Below are 20,370 nucleotides of genomic sequence, written 5' to 3'. Positions count from 1 at the left end.
AGTTTGCCTACCCATGGATTAGATGAACCTTGGGTCATCCAGCTCTGCAATTCTATGATGCTAAACCCTTGAGCTATGACTTCCCGATGCATGAAAGTCCCTGGTTGTGGACCCAGAAACATTCTCCTGAATGCATTCAAGTGAGGGAGAGGAAGCGCTTTGAATGTGCTTTAAAGGTATAGTGTGTGTGTAGCATCTACGCACAGGCCTCATTGTAACCATTTTGCTTTTAACACTCTCTCTCTCTCTCTCTCTCTATATATATATATATATTCTTACAAATCCTGTTCGTTAAGTGAAAGTAAGTTTATTCTTTAAAAAATTCTCTCCTGAGTCCCATGATCAATTCCATTTTTCACATACATACATCTCACCCTGTCCACCCTTGCCTTTCCTTCTTAGGAAGGCCACAATTACTACCCAAATTGGAAATGTTAAAAACCTATCAAGCAGGAAATCTCCTTCTTCATCCAAACTTAAAAAAAAAAGAAAAAGTTTCAAGGCAATACTACATATAAACTACATTCCTTATTAATCAGCTAGACAGGATTTTAGTCAACAGTTTATAGAATGTTGGAGGAATTTGAGTAAAAAATAATAATAATAAATTAACAAAGTGAAGAATATGCTGTGTTTTTCTAAGTCATTTTGTTTTGACTAGTTAAAACTAGACATGCAAAAATCCTTACAGATAGGCTTGGGTTTTGGAAAATGCAAAAGGCATCCAAGAAGCGGGTCACAGCCAGCTAGGAATCCGAAGCTGCTTTTTTATCTTAGGATACAGGTCTAATCATTGGCTGAGAAGATGAGCCTAATCCCAATAACCTGTGAATAAGCCTTATCGATATCAATAGATGTAACTAAGCAAGAGCTGGACAACGGTTCCAACAGTATCACGCTATCCGTCCTGGATGCTACCTCTTATAACCACAGATGGAGAAGTCAAGTTTCTGAAGGCAGCCCTGTTTAGGGAAGTTTTTAATGTTTGAAGTTTTATTCTGCTTTTAGTGTTCTGTAAGCCGCATTGAGTCCAGTGGGACCCCAGGCTCGCAGGATCTCATTTGCTTTTTGCTAGAACCCTGAGATTCACAGAGCAAAACCTGGTGCAAAAGACACATGCTTGGAATTAAAGAATTATCAGTCTAGGAACTCACAGTGTTTCCATGCAAGGACCCACTGCTGGTTATCTCAAGCTTCTGTCATTTCAGCAGTATAATTTTCTGGGCTAGGTAGGTTATCCCATTTCGTCTGTTATTAAACAATTTGGTATCAGAAATCTTTGTTGATCTAGAGCAAACTACCCAAAGATTTGCCTTCTGCCCAAGCCTCATATAAATTAAAAACACTGTAGTGATTACTGCTTTTTACCCATGAAAACATTACAGCTGCCTTTTCTTTCTTATTATTTTCATAAAATAAATTTTCATTCAAGATAATACGGTAATGAAAAAATACAGCATCTGAGCAAATTAAATACATGATTGTTTAGCAGATTATTGTGTTTTTCCTGTTCCAGGAATTGCTAATTTTAATAAAAATACTACTTTATTGTCACCTGTCTCTGGTACATAAATTGCATTAATTTGACAAGGGTTTCATATTCCTGTCTCTTTGTACTTACCGGTACGTTTCCAACATTTTTTTTATTATTTCAATATATCAGGAAAGAACAGCTTGTGTAACTACACAAAATCAAATCCAGTTATATATAAAGGCCCTACATCACTTAGTGCAGAGTCAGACTAAAAATAATTGCAGAAAGAACAGCAACCAGTTCAGAAAATATAGGGCATCACAACATACAACTGAATATGTTTGGGATCCAGTGATCAATCCCAAACATTACTGATCCAGGTCTCTCTGGATATCTCTATAGAAGACTTCCATTGTTGAGCAATAGCCATCTCAAGCTGCTACCAGCAGGAAAAGAGCCAACTTTTTGCGTTTAACAGTTGGATTAAGGTAACTTTGCAGGGCTAAGGAGGGGTTTGTACTTACCTGCTCAGTACATTTCTATCTGTCATGCTGCCCAGGGGTGGGCAGATGTGCTAATGAACATTAATGTAATTATTTCTGATTCTTTTGTCCTGTATCACCTTTTCCAGTAAAGAATATGTGATTCCCCTGGAGTGCAGCTGTCCCATAGATTTTGAGTTCCACATAGACTATCTTCAGCCTCACAAAGCCTTTACGGTTCATCCAACATCTGGTAAAATCTTGGGAGGGGGAGCATTACTTCATTAATGTGTGAATGCTAGTATCTTAAATAGTGTGTACTGTATATATAAACATATTATAGTGCAATCTGCCACCACCCCTCATGCTGGGCTGGGTAGGTAGATGGGTGGGTGGGTGAAATGAGGAAAAGTGTCCCTTCACCCAGCTAAGACAACTTTCCAGCAGCTGCTGAATTTGTGGGTTGGCAGGAGCCAATGGAAAGCCCCAAAATGTGGGGTTCAGTGGGAAGGGCCAACCCAAGCTGGCCCATAATTCTCTGGATCTCAAGCCAATCTCACTGTCCTGTCCACCCACTCCAAAGTCCCACTGTGGCTGCCATGCATGTGGCAGGGCTGTAAATAAAGCCCCATCGGTGGTAGGGAGGATGTTAGGATTGCCCCCTACTCCACAAATTAAGAACAGAGATCTTAATTGCTACAACCTCCCCAGTTGAAGAAAAGGAAGCCTATGAGCATCAAACTGCTGCTAGACTACAATGCCCATCATCCCTGGAAATTGGGCCATGTTGCCTTGAGCTGATGGCATAGCTTATCTGCACCAAGATGCTTCCAAAAGGTTGAACTTTTGGGGTAATCATGTTTGTTTGTTTGTTTGTTTTTACCAAGAAGCCCCACCAGCTTCTGAACTATACTAGTAATTCGCTTTTCCAATCACCTTGCCAAATTCGCATCACCTTTAAGGCCTCTCAAACTAAGCTTCCAAAAATCCCTGATTGTTCTGTACAATTTCTTTCAGTCATAAAAGTGCTGTGATTTCAAGGTGAATGCACTAACTATTTTTTTGTTTTTTGTTTTAATTCGTTCATTCACTACAGGAATAATTCCTGCCAACGGGAAAGCAGAAATTATGGTAACATTTGCACCATTTGAATATGGAACAGCCCAGATGAAAATGGAGTTGTGGATTTCCCAATTTAACTCAAAACCTTATATATGTGCGTTCACAGGAACATCATCGCCACGCCCCACATTAACGTATGTGCGGCCGGTGCTTGCTTTGAACATTTTTTTAAAAAATCATTGTGTGTTTCACTGAGAAACCTTTATAAAATAATATTTCCTGGGGAGGGGTGTCCTATCATAACAACCATACAGTGTGTGTGTGTGTTAGAAACAAATGAGACAAGGTGATATAAATACATCAGGCTGAATCCAGAGTAAATGAGTAAGTAAATGTGGTTCTTAGGCGACATTGAAATCAGGGGAAAAAGTTAGCTACAAAGTCCTGTAGATTTAAGTGGGAGGTAAGTTCCTCTAACTTTGGATCCAGCCCATCATTTTCCTTGGAAAAAGCTGCAGTAAAGATACTCTTTAATAATGCTTTGAGAACAGTAATGTCATTTTTTTACACCAGTCTGAATTTCAGCATCATATGTTTATAATTAAGGAGGGAAAGAGCTGTCTTAGTTTCCAGTCCATGTCAGTTTCATGTGCTCATTCCTAGTTCCATTCTGTCCCATTTCTGCATTAATGTGTATTTAAATAAAAATCTGGATGAAAATGTATAGTTAAATGTGCATTTTTAAGAGCTGACATTTTTTCCCCTTGCTGTTCTGGCTTCTGGGATAGCTGCGCAGCCTGCATTTGCTCCATAAGACACACACACATTCCCCCTTACTTTTTAGGAGGGAGAAAGTGAGTCTTATAGAGCAAAAAATATGGTAACTGTCTCAAGGGCTTCTGCCATTGCTAAAGCATACACAATGATTCAAAAGCCAACGTTTTTTGAACCACATCTGCAGTCTGTTGCAGAACTATAGATGTACTTCCATCTATCACAGTTAAAATTATGTGTCTCTTATGACATCTAGGAGAGCAGACTTTGAGAAGCAAGAAGCAGTTTTGGCGAGAATACCAAAGTCTCCACAAAAAGCAGTGGCACGGCTACTGCAGAAGACAGCATTGCCAAAGCAAGAACGGGCCAGTCCCCTACAAAAACCACAGGTGGGGGATTTAAGGAAAATAACAACGGCGGCAAAAATTGTTGGAACGAAATTGGGCCCATTGTTTGTTTTGATGTGTCACATTTTATTTCGTAGGCCATTGAATATAAAAACTTGAGATTCCCAGCTGATTTGTCAAATCCTTATGCTGTGGCAACTGTTTTGGTTCAGGAACCAGGCAAAATAAAGATTAAATACTTAAAAGAAGGTAATAACTTTGAGTATTATGTGTTTGTGTAATGTGTGGTACTACAGGGCTGGAATTTCTGGGCCTGACTAGAATACATGGAAATGGCATCAAACACACTTGATCTGTTCAAGACTTAAGTGTGTAAGTGCAGTGATCACAAACTTTTTCACCTATTTGCATTAAATTCCCTCCTCTTCCTCTGTTGTGATGTTCCTTCCTTGTGATGTTTTCTAGATTGTATGCTCTTTGTGATAGGGACCTGTGCTTTCATTTTATCACTTTCCATCTTCTCCCCCAATCCACCTCAGGCAGATTGGCTAGTCAGCCCTAGGAAAGTGGTTTGAAGTTGGAGGAACTTGCTCCCACCATGAAACACAGTACTTAGTTTGACTAATTTTGGCATCTCTGTACATTTACTAATTTGATTCTGTGACTTACAGGTACTAATAATGTCTCATTGTAGTTCTTACATAATATGCATAGTATGAATAATTTCATAATTTTATTGTATGATTAGTCTATATGATGTATTGTACATAGATAGATAGATGGATGGATACTGCCCTGGTATCTCTACACTGTAGATGGACAGGTGGTTATAAATATTTTTGGACAATAGACAAACAAACTGAACCATTCCATCTGAATCTGAAGGATCTTCCCCCAGTTGCAATAAATCACTTCTGAGCACTGAAGGTCCCTTCGACACAGTATAACTTTGTGTTTGTGAGGACCACGCTTATTAACCTCCCTGCATGGTTTTGGCCTCAGACCCTCTCTGTACTGATACTGCCGCTGTGCCACCCTGGTCATCATATGATCACTTCTTCACATGTGTACCACTTGATGAGGGTTTGTTGTATATCTTGAATTATGTAATGTAAACAAGAAACGTCTCATTTGAAAATATTCATAGAGCCGAGGTCTTATTCCCATAACACCTGAAGCTTCATCATAAACTCCTGTAAAACAGATCTTGGTAGCAATATAATCCACATTTTTTCAACATTCTGCAGTCTCTTTAATGCCATGCTAAATGGAATAATTCACCATTTGTAACTGCAGCCAGTGGTGGAAGGGCTATTTTACTCTGTCTCCTGAGCATCCTGTTTGTATTTGTGCCCTACAGTCCTTGGAGGGCAAGGTGATGGAGGAGCTATAACAAGGCAGGTGAAAGAAGCTGTTTTTGAACTGAAAGTCAAGCAGGATATACAAGCAGAGCTAACCAACCAACTTAAATGGTGAGTGGCGCTCACATATTATGCAAGCAGAAATAAACAAATATAACAGCTCATTGTATTTAGGACTAACTGAATACGCCGCTTAGCGTATCTTTTGCAAAAAGTGGATAAAATTATTTTATTCTTTGCTTCCCAGTTTGTAGCTGGTGAAAATTTATATGATTGTGATTTATCTTGGTCAATAACTGAACAAAAAACTTACTGGGACATATCAAGTGATGGTTTTGCGCTAGTGGAAAGCAATTCTCCTTCTGCAATGTGCAGTCCTTCTCTCTCTCCCCCCCCCCCCAATATTGGGAGGCCTTCAGGAACAGTAAGGGTTAGTCACAGGGGGCTGTGATAGGTAGAGGAACTGGCAAAAGATAGGCGTTGGGCATAAGCAGAATCACTTTTTGCGACACAACTCGTCGTTGAATCCTGGTTTGTGAATCATTCATGTGCCAATGCAAATGCAGTCTTTGGGATGAAACAAAACAGAAGCACAGGGCTATAACCAGAAGTGTACTTTAAAACAGAAGGGAGTGATTCAGCCAAAATTAAGTATTTTTGGGTCTTAAAAGTGCTCAAGTTTAATTGTGTCTTGCCCTTGTCAAGTCAATAGGCAGGCAATCTACAAAATCTGCACAATGTTTGCATTGGATTGATTTCCTCCTTGCAAAAGCCCTGTTAGTACGGTGGTACCTCGGTTTAATAACAGCCCTATTTACGAACTATTTGGTTTAAGAACTCCACAAAACCCGAAGTAGTTTCCCGGTTTAGGAACTTTATCTCAGTCTAAGAATGGAAGCTGAATGGTGGAAGGGCGCTGGCGGCAGGAGGCCTCATTAGGGAAAGCGCACCTTGGTTTAAGAACAGTTTCGGTTTAGGAATGGACTTCCAGAACAGATTAAGTTTGTAAATCAAGGTACCACTGTAAATAGTTGTCTCAGCTGAACTTTAAAGTGAAAACTGTTCTCTCCTCTCTGATTTGAATGCAGGCAGGTTCATTTAGGCAAAGATCCAATTTCTCCAACTTTTCAAAAGCAATTTTCTGAAGACCGACGTAGAGAAGTAGAACTGTACAAGGTAAGGCATATTTTTGTTTTAAAAGAACTGTGTGGGTTTGTACATTGCAGGCAACAGCTGGGATGCTTGTACTCAGGCAGATAGATCCATCTTGTTAGAGTATACAAGATGTGTTCAGGATTGCGGCTTATAGACTTACAGTATCTTAGAGGAAGCATGCACCTTGCTGCCATTAATTTTTTGGGATAATCTGTGCAGTCCCATTTCCTGTCTTCAGAGTTCACGTGCAATGTATAGCAGGAAGAAAAAGGAAAGTGGGGGAGAAACAGAAGGGGGGGCACCTACTATATAGGCTCTTCAGATATATCTTTGTGTAGCCGGTAGGTTGGGCAGTGGTCCTGTGGCATCAATATACCAGTGCTCCTTTTGGAGCATGTTGTGGTCTTACATGCCTTTTCAACGTAGACAAATAGTCAAAGGGACACAGGAATCTGCCTTGTACTGAGTCAGACCCATTGTCCATCCAGTTCAGTATTGTCTACACTAACTGGCAGCAGCTCTTCAGGGTTTCTGAAGGAGATCTCTGGAGTTGCTGGGGACTGGACCCGGGAACTTCTGCGTGCAAGGCAGATGATCTGCCACTGAGCTACAGTCCACTTTATTTGTATACTCCTTTTCTGTATACGTTATTCTCAAAGTGGTTCACAGCAAAGTATGTCAAAGAGAAATGCACCACAGTCCATAATATCCAGAAATGTAACACCTTGTCCCTTAGAGTTCCAGACAACTTCTCAGCTGGAGAACGATCTCATCCCACCCCTTCAGTGGCAACCTATGAATCAAACCCAGAACTTGCCTCACTGATGAGTTCTGCTTACATTTTGCAAGTTCTTTAGAAGACTACAATTTTATTGAGCCCTAAATGCAAGACTTTGCTTAAGGATCCAGCAAAGTACTAATGTGGGTATTTATATATCTTTGTTTATGGTGCTGAGGCAGATTAAGAGCGGAGAGCCTATTCTGGAGAAGGAGTTTCAAAGGAAGAATGTTGAAGTCTCAGTCAAACGTGTCATCCGAGACATTGGCGAGGTAGGTCTTTGTGTCAGAGTCAAATGGGTGGATGGGAATACAGCAGGGAAGCTTGCCTTTGCATTAAGAAATCCTTGTGAATATAACTGGAAAACTTTCCTTTCGTTGGTGTCTCTTGCCAATAGGAAATAACAGGGGAAAGAGTCTGGTGAGCACTTGGAGATTTATTAGGGAGAACAGTTGTGTGGGGGTAGCCTAAGATTGCAGCAGTAGTGTGGGGATGTCATAGCCACCTGAAATTTGTTGATTTAAAAAGAAATCCCAGCCAGATGCATCCCAGAGTTGATTGGCATGTACTTAAAGAGGAAGAAATGAAACACGTTGTCACCATGAAGTTCTGATTATTGTAATTTTCTTGTGCTTCTTGGAAATAAGGTTGCCTCCAGGCTTTTTGTATTTTGCTGGAGGGATTCACTAACATGCTGGAAATTTAGGTTTGCACAATTAAAGTGGATTAAAGTGCACTGGTGTAACAAATCCACTTTTAAAGTTAAATCAATCTCTTTGTGGTTAGGAAAGTGATGGGAAAATTTATTGAAAAGTGTAAACGATTGATTACGGTAAGATCATGTCCTGCGCGTGCAAAGCCGGAATCGTGCGTAGTTGAATCTTACCTGCCAGAGCTGGCGCAGGATCTTACAGGGCCATCCAAGATCTTGTGAAGGCCTGTGCAAAACCTTCCGAAAGCCTGGGAAGCAAGTCTGAGAGCTTAAAATCTGTGCCTGGAAAACTCAGCCTGGAAAGAAACTTTTAAGCTCTCTACCTTGCATGTGTTTACCGTATTTTTCGCTGTATAAGACACACCAGACCACAAGACGCACCTAGTTTTTGGAGGAGGAAAACAAGAAGAAGAAAATTCTGAATCCCAGAAGCCAGAACAGCAAGAGGGATCGCTGCACAGCGAAAGCAGCGATCCCTCTTGCTGTTCTGGCTTCTGGGATAGCTGCGCAGCCTGCATTCACTCCATAAGACGCACACACATTTCCCCTTACTTTTTAGGAGGGAAAAAGTGAGTCTTATAGAGCAAAAAATACGGTAATTTGTGCGATCTCAGTTGGCCTGCCGCCAAGCACATAAAGCTGTGATTGCACAAGTTAAATGTGCACAAGTTGTGACCCTGTTGTAATGGGAAGGAGTATCGTCACTGCACAAGCAAATCAAGATGAATGTCCATAGATGTAGAACTTTTCTGCAAACATCAGAACAAATGTTCCATAAGGACCGGCCACTATCAAACCTCCATGTAAGCAAATTGGTATGAATGCTCAAGAAACAGCTGATCCAGAGGAGCCCTTGGTTCTACAGAAGTCAATGGGTCATACTTCTGTGTAATTGCAGATACTTTCACCAGTATACATAGGCTGCTGTTAAATAAAGAGCTTGAAAGTGTTTATTCCTAACTGTAACCCTTTAAGACTGAAACTGTTCCCTTTTTGTGTGCCGTGCAGCCCCCGAAATTCTATCCCACGTTTGATCTCCTGCTAAACAACCCTTGGTGTCACAGGCACTGGAATCTGCGACGGTTCCAACAAGCTGCTCGAAAGGTACTGAAACAAATTGTCTCAGTTAAATACTGGTGTGCTACCTGCCAGCTGCAGGAATACTGCTCATTCCTAAATCCTTCCTGAATTTACAAGTGTGTTTTATAACTTCTTCTTTTTTTAAGTTACAGTTTTGTTGTGAAACTATGATTGAATCTATGTTGCGGCTATGATGGCTTCACTGCCTAAAGTGTTTGCATTAAAGGGAAACAGTATGCCAGCTGTTTGATAATCCCACCATTCCATACAGCTGCCAAGCCTAATTCTGCATAGGTAGGAGAAAGTGGAAATCACAGTAGCTGCACTGCAGAAATTATACCAGGCAGTTGGATGCTTCACCTTCCAGCTTCACAAGAACAACAAACATTCCTACACTTTAAGGTTCCATAAGTATGTTGATCGGTGCCTCAGATAGGTAGCTATATGCAGCTTTAAAGGCTTTATAATTTTTTGTGCCGCCTTTTATGAATTCAAATTTGTTTTTAAAGGGCCACATGCACTTGTTGTGCATACATTTTCCAAGTTTGTTGCACAACTGTGAGGTCTAGAAAACCCTGGGGCTTAAAAACGAAACAAAACAATTTGGCAGTTTCCAGACTTATGTACACAGAGATTCCAGAAAAGTTTTGGAAGACACATGCCACATAGAAAATGGATTGAACAATATCCTAAATGATTCTCCTAGATCTTGGTTCACGGCCGGCTCAATCGTGTGCTAAGTGTGTGGCGTGGAGTATTTAAAAATATGAAAACCCAAGACTGGGAAGAAGCATTCCCATCAGGTAAGCCCTCCGATTTGGAAACCTGTTTTTTAATATTTGTTTTCTTGTCACGTTGTGAAAAATGATTAGAAAGGATGCCATGACACACTGCTGTGGTGCGCACCCTCGTGTGCTATAAATGAATGAATAAAGGAACAGCTAGAAACATCCTTCCGTACCAAGATGGTTTTGTAGCACAGCCCTGCAATGCTTCCACTATGCTTTTTCCTCTTGTCCTCTGTGGGTGGGCCACACATCACAAGTACTGTAAAAACAAGAAACAGGAATGTCATATCATTTGCTTTGTGCCATAAATGGCAACGGCTACAGTCAGATGCGGGTGGTGGTTGCTCGTGAGTAACCAGGCAGGACTCCGACCTGTCTTTTACAGGTTTTATCTGGTGCAAACTATTTACAGTGCAGAACCACAAAGTTCATGTCCATCTTAGTCACTTGCAGAATCCGGGAGTGGCCCCTTCCAGCTTCTCCCCCAACATAAGAACTCAGACACCCCTCCTTGCGTTTCACCCCTCAGCGCAAGCTGGGCGATGGAAACGGCGTGTCTGCCTCCTGGCCAGCCAGGCTAGGTGAGGCGCTTGGGCTCTCAGCAGGATCTTCGAGCCCTCTCCTCGCTTGGCTGGCCCCTTCCCTCTCTGCTCCACTGGAGGTGTGGCTTTCCCCACCGCTGGACGAGGATCTGCTCCTCAGAAGCCTTGGAGGCTCTCTGAATTCCCCTGCCTCCCTCCCCTGTTCTGATGGCAGTCCCATGACAGCTACCATTTAGGCAGAACAGCAGAGGAAAGCATGAGGAATACTTTGGGAAGTGGGGACACCTTCTTCCATCATCTTCCAGGTCCCAGGGGTCAAAATGAGCAACGAAGGGACAAAAGTATCCCACCGTTTCTGTTGATCAGACTGCATACCCACTCATCACTCAATCTTAGCATTTGTACATTTCTGTCCTGGTTCAACAGAAAGCAGTTCCGAAACGACCAGCACACTAGCGATAAGTGATGATGGAAGAGTGCCTTGTGTCCTCACGGAAGATCGCCTGCTGCCTTCTGAATTCCCCACTTACAGTTCGTCTCGGGCTGATGAGCTGGTAGGTGCCTCTGTGACGTTAGCAATGGTTGATGGGTTAAAAGAGAGTGTCGAGCTCCTTTCATTCGGTTGGACAGCCGCTTCCTGTGGCTACACAACTGGCGTTCTCAAGCCCATCGATCCCAATTAAAAAGCATCCTGTGGTAACCTGGATGCCAGTTATGATATTTCCTCCTCAGTCCAACCGTTAGAAAAGATTGTTGTTACATAAATTGAAAACTAATAGCAATATTTATTTATTTATTTTATAAAAAGAGAAGAAAAGACAAATTTTCCCATTTGGAAGATGGATAGTGGAAGGTACAATTCATTACTTGAGGTTACTTTTCACAATAATCTGCCTCAGAAAGTCTGGTGGGACCAGAATTTGGAAATTTCAATTGAAAAAATCTGGGGGAAGCACTGGTCTAAGGTTCCATTCAAACCTTTGGGAGCTGCATTTGAAGTTGGTCCATGGTTCATATTTAACGCCAAGGCATCTGTCTTGTGTTGCCCCAAGGGATGTGTCTGCTGTTCTTGGAAGGGATGCCAAGTTGTAGGCACCTACTGACCTGTGTAGTGGGACTGCCTGAGGTTTATAATTTCACGTTATGGGACTTTGCCTAAATTGCCTTTACTACTGCTCAGCCAATCCCATTGTTTCCACAGATAGCATTATTAATTTTCTTCTTGGCTGAGGATCACAACAATAAGAATCAAGAACGAGTTGCTCACTTCTTAGTGGTGGCTCAGGCCACATGGTGGAATGCTAGAAGACATTAATTTAAGAACTCTGGGTTTCTAGTATAATAAAAAAAATGACAGATAGTCCTATTGGAAATTTGATACCATCTTACATACTGTTTTGATTTTTTCCCCAGGCACCTGAAGCTCTCGGTATAGTTCCTGTCAGGTCTGCAAATGTTAAGATTAAACAACTTCACCACTTCTATGAATTAAAGGTTAGATGGCTGCTAAGTCGGGTCCTGTTTTTTACTTTATGCTAGATGTTGGGCGGGACGCGGGTGGCACTGTGGGTTAAACCACAGAGCCTAGGACTTGCTGATCAGAAGGTCGGCGGTTCGAATCCCCACAAATGGGTGAGCTCCTGTTGCTCAGTCCCTGCTCCTGCCAACCTAGCAGTTTGAAAGTATGTCAAAGTGCAAGTAGATAAATAGATACCACTCCAGCAGGAAGGTGAATGGCATTTCTGTGCACTGCTCTGGTTCGCCAGAAGTGGCTTAGTCATGCTGGCCACATGACCCGGAAGCTATACGCCGGCTCCCTTGGCCAATAAAGCGAGATGAGCGCTGCAACCCCAGAGTCGGTCACGACTGGACCTAATGGTCAGGGGTCCCTTTACCTTTACTAGATGTTGGGCAAGACATGATCAAGAGGGAACAGGTGGCAGATTTCTAAATTCTCCAATTTTTATTTTTTAAAATTGTAGAAGTAATAATAATAATAATAATAATAATTTATTATTTATACCCCGCCCATCTGGCTGGGCCCCCCCAGCCACTCTGAGCGGCTTCCATAGAAACCAGGAAACACTAAAATATCATACATTAAAAACTTCCCTGAACAGGGCTGCCTTAAGATGTTTTCTGAATGTCAAGTAGTTGTTTATCGTTTTGACATCTGCTGGGAGGGCGTTCCACAGGGCGGGCGCCACTACCGAAAAGGCCCTCTGCCTGGTTCCCTGTAGCTTTGCTTCTCGCAATGAGGGAACCGCCAGAAGGCCCTCGGCACTGGACCTCAGCGTCCGGGCAGAACGATGGGGGTGGAGACGCTCCTTCAGGTATACTGGGCCGAGGCCGTTTAGGGCTTTAAAGGTCAACACCAACACTTTGAATTGTGCTCGGAAACGTACTGGGAGCCAATGTAGGTCTTTCAAGACCGGTGTTATGTGGTCTCGGCGGCCGCCCCCAGTCACCAGTCTAGCTGCCGCATTCTGGATTAGCTGTAGTTTCCGAGTCACCTTCAAAGGTAGCCCCACGTAGAGCGCATTGCAGTAGTCCAAGCGGGAGATAACTAGAGCCTGCACTACTCTGGCGAGACAGTCTGCGGGCAGGTAGGGTCTCAGCCTGCGTACCAGGTGGAGTTGGTAGACAGCTGCCCTGGATACAGAATTGACCTGTGCCTCCATGGACAGCTGTGAGTCCAAAATGACTCCCAGGCTACGCACCTGGTCCTTCAGGGGCACAGTTACCCTATTCAGGACCAGGGAGTCCTCCACACCAGCCCGCCCCCTGTCCCCCAAAAACAGTACTTCTGTCTTGTCAGGATTCAGCCTCAATCCATTAGCCGCCATCCATCCTCCAACCGCCTCCAGGCACTCACACAGGACCTTCACCGCCTTCACTGGTTCTGATTTGAAAGAGAGGTAGAGCTGGGTATCATCTGCATATTGATGGACACCCAGTCCAAACCCCCTGATGATCTCTCCCAGCGGCTTCATATAGATGTTAAAAAGCATGGGGGAGAGGACGGAACCCTGAGGTACCCCACAAGTGAGGGCCCAAGGGTCTGAACACTCTAGGTCAATAGAGAGGGATATTGATCCTGAAATGCCTGCCATGTGAAGTGTTTCCTCTACACAGTGTCATGGGAAGGCATGTGAATTACGATGAATATGATATTCCCTTGTTAATTCATTTTAGGTAGTTTTCATTGGTTCATTAGGGTTTTCTACCGTATTTCAATTCCTTTCCCTTTGTCCAAAGGTCCCTCAGCATTTCACCCTCATGGCATATCAGCCATTCTGTGTGCACCATGCGGCCACCAGTTACAAAGTTCCAAAATATTCCCAAATTCTGAGGACCGGTGCAGAGGTAACAAAACTTCTCCAGTATTACCCCCCCCCTTTTCTTGTGTTATTCTTAGCATTTGTTGGTTTAATAAATACTTTTTTAAAAACCTAACTAACAGAAAGACACCTTTCCGGAACATTTACTTTCTGCCTTTTTATCAGGAAGAGTTGATCCCAGTAATACCGGCTTCAGAGGAAAAACTCCAGGCACAAGAAGATGAACTGGACACCACCCTGCTAAACCTCAGAGCTCCCGAAGCTTTGCTTCATCCGCCAACCGATCATCCACTTCAAATTTTCGTAAGTAAAAAAGGGCAGGCCTCAGGGCCACATCCTGAATGGCTTGACTACAGTGGTACCTCGGGTTACAGACGCTTCAGGTTACAGATTCCACTAACCCAGAAATAGTACCTCGGGTTAAGAAATTTGCTTCAGGATGAGAAAACAAATCGTGCTCCGGGGGCAGCAGGAGGCTCCATTAGCTAAAGTGGTACCTCAGGTTAAGAACAGTTTCAGGTTAAGAACGGACCTCCAGAACGAATGACGTTATTAACCTGAGGTACCACTGTATTCAGTTTCCTGACTCCTTATTGGTAGGCTGTCTTCAAAAGAAGCAAGAATTGGGGGTGTGGTCTGTGGCTCTTGCTTCAGTGTCGCCCTTTGTTTCCTTTTCAGAATCCTAGCCCAGGACTGTGTGAGTTCAAGCAGCCATTTCCCTATGCAGAAAGCAGCATTGAATATCATATTTGCCCCATTCCAAAATACGAACTTACCAAGCAGTTCCCAGCAAAATCCTCCATACCGATGACCCAGAAGAAGTTCCTTCATCACAGGGTAAGGGCTGTTGAGGTCACTGGGGATTCAAGACATGGGAGCTTGTCGTCTTTTACTGGCTAAGATTGCTAGCAGAATTTTCTGATGTGTGGTCTTTTCAGGAGGTGATTCACGGCCTAACCGGCTGGAGAAAATTCCCATCAGTTATCCATTCAACTTTACCTAATGTACCTGCTCTGAACAACATAGCAATGCCATTCTGGTAAGTAAGAACGAGTGCTTTTGTTGAAGCACCTAATTAGGTTAATTGCACCTCAGTTGTGTATACCTGAAACAACCCAGGGAATGTCACAAGACTGGAAGTGTGGGCTTCCTGACAGGCCACTGATAGGCTAGTTCGTTTACAGTTTACAGTGGTACCTCAGGTTACAGACGCTTCAGGTTACAGACTCCACTAACCCAGAAATATTACCTCAGGTTAAGAACTTTGCTTCAGGATGAGAACATGCAGAGGCAGCAGGAGACCCCATTAGCTAAAGTGGTACCTCAGGTTAAGAACAGTTTCAGGTTAAGAACGGACCTCTAGAACGAATTAAGTTCTTAGCCCGAGGTACCACTGTACTATTAACTTATTTCAAAGCATTCGTATCCCATTCTTCAGATGAAAAACGGTGCTAAGAACAACAGCCAGATGGTCCCGGACCATTGCTCTGTACTTTGGTCAGATCAGATGAGCCAACAATGAGTGCTCATCTGGCAGCTAGCCATTTATTTATTTATTTGTCCTAGGCTTATTAATATCAAAGTGAAATGCTTGATTTGTGCATACGGCATTGCATGTGGTCAGTAGAGGTCAGGCTAAGCCTAAGTTATGCCTCAGTGAGGAGTTGAGGGAAGGGGAAGTTGGCTGCTAGATTTGTTCAAAGCTCAGCAGATTGTGTCCACTGTTTTGTCGACTGCTTAGGTGGCCCCAAACCACTTGGGTTTGAAGGAACAAAGGGTCTCTTTCTAAGCAACACTCTTACATTGCAAATGGCTCATTTTGATCTGATTTTTCTGTCTACGCATCGGGCACATTCCCCACATTCCTGGTTATTTCAGTCATGGATTCCTGCTGTTGCCCCACTTTCCACCCACACCATTGGCAGAGCATTTTTGTCCATCCCCTCAAAGTTTTCTGTGACCCGTAAGGTCAGACCCTGTTTTATGTGTTTAAAGGTTATGATGGAGGTAGGGAGGGTCATAGCATTGTGTTTGCTCTTGTTTCTCTTATAACATTTTCAAGAATAACAATAATTACTAATAAAAACAACTTAAAAGACCCAACAGTGAATGTAGACAACACACACACACACTACATATTCCTTATTTTTTGTTTGAAAGGCATTGATAACTATATGGAGAGGGTGTAGATTGTATTTCTCCCATTCTCTCCTACCTGCATCACTGTGGTTCTGTCTTCCGCAGCATTGATCCCTACAATAAAGTCATGATTCCAAAAGCTGTACCTCCAATACTGAATGACTTGCCAGAGCACGATAAGGAAAGTGTAATTGATGAGTAAGTTTCCTCTGCGCTGTTCTTTTGAAACAATTTTGTTGTGTTTCAAGCACTGGGACTTGGTTGCAAACGTGTACGTGTATGATTAAAGGTGTACAAGGTTGCTCTTGTAGGCGTGATGCTTGTGTTCCTAAAGGCTGAAATTGACAAGTTAGGCTACAATCCTAAGCCCACTTAAACCTGGGAGCAGCAGGATCGGTGGAGTGGTGATGGCAGGGCAGTGTTGTGCACCTTGCTTCCCAAGGGTGAGCGTCTCTGCCATTTAGAGGGTGCGGATGGCGGCAGAGTCAATGCTGCTGTGCCCACACACCCCACTCAGCTCCCCAAGCCTCAACCTTCTCCCTCTCGGTAAGCAAAAGCGAACCATTGGGAAGCCAAGGTTGCAACGCCATCCTGCCTTCATGGCCTTACTGAATTAAATAGAATCTGCTTTTGTGTAGACATGCCCTCAAACAACTTTAACAATAAAATAGCTGTCAACTTCATCTTCAGAGTGGCTGACGTGGAGTCTCCAATAATGCTTATACCAGAGATGGTAAAAGCTGAATTTCCACAGATTGACCTCTCATCTGATGAGAACAGATCGCAAAAGAATGGAAGGTAAGCCTGTTCCCATTAGAGGGGTGGGGAGGGAACCACCTGGCCTAAGATGTTATTGGACCATGACTCCCACTATTGCTGACCATGGGTCATACTAGGTGGGGCTGATGGGAACTGGGAGTCCCACACAACCCTACAACAAAATGTCACACAGCATTTAAGAATGTATGGCAGCCCATGTCAGTAGTGTAGATTTTGGCGAAATTCATCAAAAATAGTTCAAAAAGGCACATTATTCTTTTAGATTTTCCCCAAAAAAAGTTCAACAACCAGCAACTTGCCCCCCCCCCAATGTGTGTCTGAATTTTTTGAAATATGGCAACCTTGTCTAAGTGAAATTCGGCTATTGTTCCCCTCTATAAGTAAATGAATATCATTGGTGGTCATCTTTAGCCACTCCTGAATTAATAATGCAGCACAGTTCCTAATGCACAATTATTTTGATTTGTTTTATGTTTTTGCCATTCCTTGTAAAGAAATAACAGATGAGATCAGAACTGAGTTTAATTGTACTGACAGTTGGCGGGGAAGGCAAGCATTCAGGTTGTGCAGAACTGTTCTGCTTAAAAAATAATCCTTTGTACTTTGGAAGTCTGTTACTGTGCCTGAGTCCGGTTCAAGCTTGCTTGGATTTCTGTAGTGAAGCAATAAACATCATAATATTGACCAAACCTATTTATAGCATGTAGGCCCTAATTAAGCTGACATGTTCTTAAGTCCCAGCATATAGAGAAGCTAAGATGATGGTGAGAATGTGTATCTATCTAATTAGCTTTAATAAGCTGAGTTAGTGCATGAAGATGTAGTCTGCAATCCTATTTAAGGATAAGGGCTAGAGTAGGCATAGGTAAAGGGTAAAGGGGACCCCTGACCATTAGGTCCAGTCGTGGCCGACTCTGGGGTTGTGGCACTCATCTCGCTTTACTGGATGAGGGAGCTGGCGTACAGCTTCCGGGTTATGTGGCCAGTATGACTATGCCGCTTCTGGCAAACCAGAGCAGCGCACGGAAACGCCGTTTACCTTCCCGCCGGAGCGGTACCTATTTATCTACTTGCACTTTCACGTGCTTTCGAACTGCTACGTTGGCAGGAGCAGGGATCGAGCAACGGGACTCACCCCATTGCAGGGATTCGAACCGCCTACCTTCTGATCAGCAAGTCCTAGGCTCTGTGGTTTAACCCACAGCTCCACCCGCGTCCCAGAGTAGGCATAAAGTGTGTTAAATGCATGATAGCATTTAATGTCTTTAAAAACAAGAAACTATGGAAGATCAGCATTGGGACCATACATTTAACTTGTATGTTTAAATAAAACCAGCTGGGGGAGGAGCAGAACCATAGCATGAGACAAAAATCACTCCCACCCTATGCTGTTGTTTATACTGGAATAAGTTATCATAGCCATCAGTAGCAGTAATACTTTCCCTCCCAGGGAAAATGGCAGCTTAGAAGCAGGAGGATTTTCACTGGAAACACAAGATGAAATGCCATGGTCCTGACCCTCTGACCCTCTGACACACATACACACCCCACTGCTACTAAACGACGTTTCCATGCACTCTGGCACTCGTCCCATTGCACCAGAAGCGGTTTAGTCAGTGCTGGCCACATGACCCAGAAAGTTGTCTGTGGACAAATGCCGGCTTCCTCAGCCTGAAAAGTAAGTTGAATGCCGCACCCCATAGTCAGGTTTGACTGGACTTAACCAACCAGGGGTCCTTTACCTTACAACTACTACTAAGAAAAAACAGGCATGCTAAATGCATTTATGCATGAAACATACCATTTGCTCTTACTCCTATTGTACGCAACTGAGGTTCGCTTCTGAAGGCTGTTATGATCCTTGCAGTAGTTAAGAATTACTTTCTCTTCCTAGTGAAATAAATATAGAGCTTAAAGCTGCCTCATGCACATCTGTGAGTACTTCTGCACCTGTATCCAGGTAAGTGAACAATGTGAATTTGAATAGACATTGTATTGCTTTGCTGGTATAGTTAAGTAGAAACTGTAATGATCCCTGTTGATGGATACATAAAGGCTACTAAATGGCCATTATTCTGTGGACTCCGTATAGCAGGCATAGGCAAGCTCGGCCCTCCAGACGTTTTGGGACTACAACTTCTATCATCCTTGACCACTTGTCCTGTTAGCTGGGGATGATGGGAGTTGTAGTCCCAAAACATCTGGAGGGCCAGAGTTTGCCTATGCCTGCCGTATAGGAACCAAGCCCCACTGCTGCCTGCTTTAAAGGAGATTAGATTGAAGATTTATGGGCAAGATGGAGCATGGTGGAATTCATACATATGTATGTTTTATTGGGGGAAATAAATTAGGAAAGTATATAACATTGCACAGCTCTTCTTGCAGTCTTGGTATGATATAATTTTGTCCACAGTATTTGTTTTATGCAATCTGGCTCTTGGTTTTTAAGCAGCAATATGAAATATTATTATCATAAGAATAAACAACAGGATTTACAATTTCATGAATTATACATAAGATTACAGTCAGTATACATGTCCACATGTACTGGATATGTATATATTATCTATGAGAGGAGTTATAAATACAATACATAGTTTATAACAATATAAACAAATATATAATGTGTGAACTGCCCTGAGACCTCTGGGTATAGGGCGGTGTATAAAAAGGTAAAGGTACCCCTGCCCGTACGGGCCAGTCTTGCCAGACTCGTATATAAATCCAATAAATGAAAAATGAAGTGGTGTTGGTAGAATATATTCCATTGGTTTCAGTAGCCCTTGGATTTTCTGTATGTATACCAAAATTTGGATATGTTTGGCTTGGGTGATGCACTTTTGGACGCACTCAGAATATGGGCCATTATATATGATAGACTTCTGAGTATGGCAGGCCAAACATTTAACTTCCAAACAGGTTCCTCTCTTCCCAACCATTTGAATGTGCTCTGCCAAATGTTGGCTACTTCTGGTTAGTGCTAGCTCTGGCTGCTCCAGGAACAGTCTAGTTCATTTTGTGTCATGTCCTGAACTTTTTCCTCTATTCTTTTCCAGAGATATAAGAGACATTGTGGACTGGTATATTCAAACTCAGAACAACATTTTTGGACAAAGGATAGGTGAATCTATGGAGAAACTGAAAGAAAAGGCCATTCAGAAGCACCTAATTCTCAACTAAATACTATGCTGAGATAGTTTCATGCATCAGCCAAACTTTCTACATTTTTTTTTATGTAGCATAGCTTCTTGTGAAAATAAAAGCTCTACACACTGTTATATTTTCATGTGAGGACCCTGAACATTGCAAATTATATGCCACATGAATTGGAAGTATATGTTTTATTTCCCCTCCGTACCTATACATCGGTTACTTCAGAAAATGAGCTGTACTGTATTGTGTATTAGTTGGCTTGCAAGAACAGCTTCACACACTAACAGAGAGAAAGGCTGAGGGGAAAACACCAGGTGAACAGTTAATATCAGTGGTGGGATGCCCTCCCATCTTTATTATTTTATACAAAGCTGTTTCTGAGAAACCCTGTGGCTAGATTCT

At 42.7% G+C, this 20,370-nt stretch overlaps 1 protein-coding gene across 2 annotated transcripts in view; it reads left to right on the top strand.

Moving 5' to 3' along the window:
* CFAP221 (cilia and flagella associated protein 221) overlaps positions 1-20,093 on the top strand; it is a 30,686-nt gene extending 10,593 nt beyond the window's left edge. For both annotated transcript variants that reach the window (XM_081921679.1, XM_081921680.1), the window contains exons 7-25: positions 2,106-2,209; positions 3,053-3,212; positions 4,049-4,181; positions 4,277-4,388; positions 5,500-5,611; positions 6,589-6,676; positions 7,616-7,705; positions 9,154-9,249; positions 9,932-10,028; positions 10,982-11,109; positions 11,969-12,049; positions 13,814-13,921; positions 14,062-14,199; positions 14,575-14,733; positions 14,835-14,935; positions 16,141-16,233; positions 16,726-16,833; positions 18,710-18,775; positions 19,872-20,093. In XM_081921679.1, the coding sequence (XP_081777805.1) occupies positions 2,106-2,209; positions 3,053-3,212; positions 4,049-4,181; positions 4,277-4,388; positions 5,500-5,611; positions 6,589-6,676; positions 7,616-7,705; positions 9,154-9,249; positions 9,932-10,028; positions 10,982-11,109; positions 11,969-12,049; positions 13,814-13,921; positions 14,062-14,199; positions 14,575-14,733; positions 14,835-14,935; positions 16,141-16,233; positions 16,726-16,833; positions 18,710-18,775; positions 19,872-19,995 (2,098 nt within the window). In that variant the 3' untranslated portion in view covers positions 19,996-20,093. The remainder of the gene's footprint in view (positions 1-2,105; positions 2,210-3,052; positions 3,213-4,048; positions 4,182-4,276; positions 4,389-5,499; positions 5,612-6,588; positions 6,677-7,615; positions 7,706-9,153; positions 9,250-9,931; positions 10,029-10,981; positions 11,110-11,968; positions 12,050-13,813; positions 13,922-14,061; positions 14,200-14,574; positions 14,734-14,834; positions 14,936-16,140; positions 16,234-16,725; positions 16,834-18,709; positions 18,776-19,871) is intronic.
* Positions 20,094-20,370: the final 277 nt, after the last annotated feature.

This window comes from Podarcis melisellensis, assembly GCF_964234715.1.
Source record: "Podarcis melisellensis genome assembly, chromosome: 1".
Classification (NCBI taxonomy): Eukaryota; Metazoa; Chordata; class Lepidosauria; order Squamata; family Lacertidae; genus Podarcis; species Podarcis melisellensis.
Note: the sequence above shows the minus strand (reverse complement) of the source record. Positions and strands in the feature narration are given on the sequence as shown.